This window comes from Trematomus bernacchii, unplaced genomic scaffold (assembly GCF_902827165.1).
Source record: "Trematomus bernacchii unplaced genomic scaffold, fTreBer1.1, whole genome shotgun sequence".
NCBI classification, from domain to species: domain Eukaryota; kingdom Metazoa; phylum Chordata; class Actinopteri; order Perciformes; family Nototheniidae; genus Trematomus; species Trematomus bernacchii.
In genome coordinates, this window is record NW_022987876.1 from 1,280,310 (window position 1) to 1,286,466 (window position 6,157).

The 6,157-nt window shown below is 40.4% G+C and overlaps 2 protein-coding genes across 2 annotated transcripts; both read left to right on the plus strand.

Annotated features, from left to right (window-relative positions):
• The first annotated feature begins 3,792 nt into the window (after positions 1–3,792).
• On the plus strand, positions 3,793–4,174 carry LOC117469591 (histone H4). Its single transcript, XM_034114030.1, has one exon. It carries the CDS (start codon positions 3,793–3,795, stop codon positions 4,102–4,104), a length of 312 nt encoding a protein of 103 aa, XP_033969921.1. The 3' UTR covers positions 4,105–4,174.
• Positions 4,175–5,767: 1,593 nt separating this feature from the next.
• LOC117469577 (histone H2B 1.2-like) lies at positions 5,768–6,157 on the plus strand. Its single transcript, XM_034114018.1, has one exon. It carries the CDS (start codon positions 5,776–5,778, stop codon positions 6,154–6,156), a length of 381 nt encoding a protein of 126 aa, XP_033969909.1. The 5' UTR covers positions 5,768–5,775; the 3' UTR covers position 6,157.

A 6,157-nucleotide genomic window follows, 5' to 3' on the forward strand; every position in this document is an offset into this window, starting at 1 on the left:
TTGTTTTACCCCGGCTGATATTTCACTAAATCCACTGTTTTAATTGTTCCCTATATTGCCCCTATGCCCTGTAAGGTGTCCTTGGGTGCTATGAAAGGCGCCCCCCAAATAAAATGTATTATTATTATTATTAAGTGTTAAATCAGACTTTAGTTCCACCTGGAGTAAATTCACAAGCTACCCTGCAGTATACAAAGTCATTCAAACTAGCTGCACCTTTACCAGCTTTGAGAACACTTTAATGATCAATCATTATAAAACATATCATATATATTATTCTGAAATGGACCAATCTGCAGAATGACTACTTTTACTGTCGCTACTTTCACTATATTTTGATGAGAATACTTTTCTACTTTTACGTGTAACAGAGTATTCCTACACTCTGGTACGTAAGATCTGAGTTATTTTCCCTCCTCTGGGAACACGTTGTGTTAAAAGAAACGTAAACGAATACGCCAAGTCGTATTGGGCCTGGCTTTGGTTTTCAGCCGTATGTTCTTTTGAAGAGGTTAGAAAAAAAGGAACATTTCAAAAGAAGAGATAAGGACGATTGTGTGTCCATCTTGTTTCTGTTTCCCCCTGTCACCTGTCCTCCTGTAAACCATTAACCGGCTAACGTCCATAAAACTCGACATTATGGAAAGTTTGATGATGGCGGCGGGTTGTAAACGCTGGAGGTTTTTATGGTTACGCTGGCTGTTGCTGCTCACCTTGACACAGTCTGCATGCGAGTACAAAAAGAAGAAGAAAGAAACTACACTTAACACTTCCAACAACTTCTGTTAGCTTAGCACATTTAGCCACAGTAGCAATGCTATGCAGTGAACTTTGTCAAGATAATATTTAATAAAAATGAAGAAATATATAAAAGTGACACTAGAGCTGTCAGATATTTATAGTTTAGTAAAAGATATTAAGTAGAAGCTTAAAAATGTGACATATTACTGTAAAACGATTTTTAGGAAGTCCTCCATTGGACTCCTTTGTTTACTTCCTGAACAAAGTGACATCACTAAGGAACACTGGCGATTCTACTGGCTAGCGCTCCAACACATTGTACGTGATCAGAATCAAGTTTTTTTGCTTTGGTGTCTGGTGGTGCACACATAAACAAATCTAACAGGTAGCCTAGACCAGGGGTTCCCAACCTTTATTGTGCCAAGGACCGGCAGATACATTAAAAAAAAATCGCGGACCGGTTGTCAATTTTAACTGATTTTAATATTTACTCACCACCAGCAGGTAGCAACAGAGGCTAATTGTATGTAACAGCCTGAACAGATACTAGAACAATATGCATCCAAAACATATTAACAAAGTTTAAAAAAGAACCGGTGTCATTTTTTGGTTTTTCGGAAAACCAAAAAACCGACGTTATTCAGTTTTTAAACCAAAACGGGAAAACAGATAAATTAACGTTTTGGTTTTGTTTGTATGATTTACGGATAATCCAGTGAATGCTGGGAAAACGAGGAGAAGCCGCATTATGAACACTGGCATTTGTTTTCAGAAGATATTATGATAGTGTCGTTCGTTCCGGTGCACTCCGACAGCATTAGCACTACATCGAGATTAAGATTAAACTAATTTATTTTGGGAACAGCCGCATATATGGAGTTAGCCATATGTGTGTAAATTACTGTTCATAAACATTTGAAAACAAATGCCGGTGTCGGACAGACACAAACACACCGAACACACAGAGCTGAGCTGAGCAGAGCACATACACACACACATCATGCGCCTTGGTGACTGACTGGACATCTCCTTCATAAAACTAATAAAAGGGGGAGTAATCGGGCAGTTCGATGTGTGTAGATGTGTGTGTATAGGTGTGTGTGGTTAACACGTAGCAGCCTGCAGTCACTCTTAAACTGTTCTGATGAAGTTAAACACAGTCATACTGGTGCTGCACTTCTCAGAAGCGGAGTATACGTGCCGCTGCCTCCGGATGCTGCAGCCGTTTTAAGAAGTGAAGGAGGGTTTCCGTCTATAAAGCAGCTGCGGGCAGCTGCGGGTCCGAGAGTCCCGGACATTAATTCATAGATCAAGGCAGACTGGTTTACTCTTCTGTTTTGCCAATCCGGTGCTTAAACAAATAGCTCTACACCCCTGGCCGACATGTCCTTAAAATGAAGTCCGAGTTTGAAATATATCTCAAATAATGTATGCACCACCATTTCCCCACATAAACATAACAGTCTGCAATCAAACGGTTGTCTCCTGTGCGCTCCTCTTCCTACTTGGCGCACCGGTAACATGCTCGTGCGCACGAGAGGAGACCTTATAAGGCTGAGCCGCCGAATCCCTCATCATAAAAGCCATTTTCAACGGTTTTCTGGTGAAAGATTAACTAGCTACTGGATGAAATAATATGACTGGTGGCATAGGTGCGAAAATTAAACACTTTTTGAAAAAATATTATGATAAAATATTTTTATATATTTATAATTCTGCAAATATTACGATAAACTCACAGCTATTTCGCGGCCCGGCAGTAACACCTCTGCGGCCCGGTACCGGTCCGCGGACCGGGGGTTGGGAACCCCTGGCCTAGACAGTAAGTCAACAAATATAACAATAATAAAAAGGAGTATTTTTATATAGGGTAAGGGAAGGGACATATCCAAGCAGTCGACCAATCACAACAGAGCCGTCCTGCCAACCAGTTCATTTGCAACAAGACACTTTTGAAATCGATGATAACATATATATTAGATAGACCAAGGTCAATAAAACAATTTTTTTAGAATCAGCGTTGAAATCTGTGTTGCTTCCTGAGCAGTGGATGTCTCTATGTTTTCTGGGTCGTAAACATGTCTGCATTTAAATGTCTAAAATGAATGGTTCAGTGTTAGGTTTTGTTTTAATAACACATTATACATTTTTCACTGGTTATGAAAATCAGTGGTGTATTGTAAAATCTGTTTTCCTGTGCTATAAAGGTTGATGGAAGTATTCCTCACAGCAGTGATGTTGTTTACTGCTGCCATCTTGTGTTCAACAATGTGTTGGAAGTTACAACATTACAGCAGATAAAAATATCACATCACAACCGTTAAGTAATACATTTTATTCCAATGTTTATGTAAAGTATTGATCTAGGAACAAGGAAGGTTGCTCATAAACTAAAGGAAAACAAACATGCATCATTATGGATACCGGAAACAAGGAGCTGCTTTCTCCTCGTTATATTTACGTTTAAAAACTACAGGTTATAAACATGTATTTAACATAATGTATGATAGGTTCAAGCCTCACTGTGAGTATACAACCCTACTGATAATAAGTCTCATTTTCAGTGATGAAGTCAACATTTGGAGATGTTTAGAGAATTATGTGCGATCTACTCCATTATTTTGATATAGTATGTTATTCTGTCATTCTTTTAACATAATACATCTTTATTTGGAGAACACGTCTTATCATAATGACTTACAGGATCTATTGGTGGCAATGGGCTCCGAAGAGGGATTTGTTTTGCAGAGAAACCTATTTGTTAAAGATAATCTTAATTTAAATTATTATGTAAATCTTACCTCTGATACGACTTATAACGCAGGAAGACGCAAAGTATTGATTCAAATACATACATTAATTACATTTAAAAGTGGAAGGAAAAACGGATATATTTAAAAAATAAGTATATAAGTGCTGCTCTTTGTTGGCCCCGCCCACTGAAGGCCCTGCCCGCTGACCTCTAACACGTCCGCTGACTCGAAATAAAGACAGCCGCTTCTCATGGTGCAAACATTCATCTTTTGCATTCATAATCAATAAGATCAAAAAATGTCTGGAAGAGGAAAAGGAGGAAAGGGACTCGGCAAAGGAGGTGCTAAGCGTCACCGCAAAGTGCTCCGTGATAACATCCAGGGCATCACCAAGCCCGCCATCCGCCGTCTGGCTCGTCGCGGCGGAGTGAAGCGTATCTCCGGTCTGATCTACGAGGAGACCCGCGGTGTGCTGAAGGTGTTCCTGGAGAACGTGATCCGTGATGCCGTCACCTACACCGAGCACGCCAAGAGGAAGACCGTGACCGCCATGGATGTGGTGTACGCTCTGAAGAGGCAGGGCCGCACCCTGTACGGCTTCGGGGGATAAGCAGCTGTCAGACCAACCAACCAAAGGCTCTTTTAAGAGCCACCCAAATTACATAAAGAGTTTCCTTTTACTATGTGTCAAATGCAATAAAACACGTGTGGTGTGTGTATGTGTATATATATATATATATATATATATATATATATATATATATATATATATATAATCTTAATTTCTCTAAAACGGGATGCTAATTTACAAAGAAGTATTTAACATTTCATCTTTTTGTTTTTGTTCACCGTTCCTTATCTGATAACCAAGATGAATATTTTAATTCAATATATCAAATACCACAGTGGATTCTGACGGTGTGGGTATTGTCCACACCTAAACGTTTACACGACGGCAATTTTTACCGTGTACACCCTTTTAATTTTAATTTGGTAAATACTCCGTTAGCTCAATGCTAATGTGATTTCCTACCTATTTAGGGTTAAAAAAACATCTTGCAATTTAGACTTTTAATTTAATTTTTAAATGTTACAGTGTCCACTGTAGAGGACGTCGGGACCATTTTAGTTTGAAAAGACAGCCAAAATTAACAGATAGAGTCTGTAACGTATTATGGTTATAGAGTGATATTAATACAAGAATACATTCACCTTTATTTAAAACATGAATAAGTAATTGATCTGAATATTGCTGTTTATTTGGTCACTAAAAAACTAGTTTGGTTTTTGGTGAATCTTTCCAGATTTTCAAAGACTTTGTAGTCAATGTAGTGGGAAAAGTACCTCATTGACTCCAGTCGGCACGGCTGTAGGGTCATCTTGACTAGTTTTATGGATGTGGTCTCAGCCCGGGACTCTCGACCGGCCCACTTCGGTACCGCCTCGGTAAATTACTAACGGGGGGGGGGTGCTTGACCCTCTTCTATCCCGTGTGAAATCCTCATCTCTCTCATCATCTGAGAGCTCAAAATCTGAATCTCCCTGAACTATCTGGTACAGAAAATGTCTGCTTCAGTTCCGTCTCCTGCAACAATATTGAGTCATTAAGTCCATGAAGATGGTCCTGACGTCCACTAGAATGGACATTTATAAAATAACTGTTATTTGAAAACTTGAATTATTGAATTGCTTTCAGAACTAATTATATAGTTCCTCACATGTTAACACAAAAAAAAAAAAAAAAAAAACGACATCAGTCCAAATGTATTTCAATAGTCCGAAAATTATTTCTCAGAGCATCATTATTGGTTGTCCGAAACGCAATCAATTTATTTTCACACTTCATGTCAACTACGTAGGTGTTAGCATGTACACAAAAACACAGAAACGTTGTCTTTAATTGTGCATGATCAAGCCTGTGTATAACCTGCGGGCTAATGACAACATCATTTTTACTTCACTTAAACTCTGGAATGATTAATTGGCTTTTATAACATATGTTTTGGGTGCCTGTTGGCCTGTTGGGAAGAAGAAACATTGCATTAGTCTGTGTTGTTAAGTCAAGTTGGTAAGAGGCATGTTAGCTATATAACTTGGAAGAAAACTGCTCCCAGCATTCTTTTTTGCGCATGCTCAGTCCACCTCAGAATACGCTACATCCACCTCGGAAAACTACCAATCCGATGCGAGCAACAACGCAGTTCTATTTGCATAGGGTGGATATAAATAGACCGCTCTGCCTACCGCAGTCAATAGCGCTATCAGACCTCGACCTGTAATCATGCCTGCAGACGCACCCCCCGTGAAAGCGGCCAAGAAGGGCTCCAAGAAAGCCGTCGCCAAAACCCCCAGCAAGACCGGCAAGAAGAGGAGAAAGTCCAGGAAAGAGAGCTACGCCATCTACGTGTACAAAGTGATGAAGCAGGTGCACCCCGACACCGGTATCTCCTCCAAGGCCATGGGCATCATGAACTGCTTCGTGAGCGACATCTTTGAGCGCATCGCCGGGGAGGCCTCCCGTCTGGCTCACTACAACAAGCGCCGCACCATCACCTCCAGGGAGATCCAGACCGCCGTCCGCCTGCTGCTCCCCGGAGAGCTGGCCAAGCACGCCGTGTCTGAGGGCACCAAGGCCGTGACTAAGTACACCAGCTCCAAGTAAA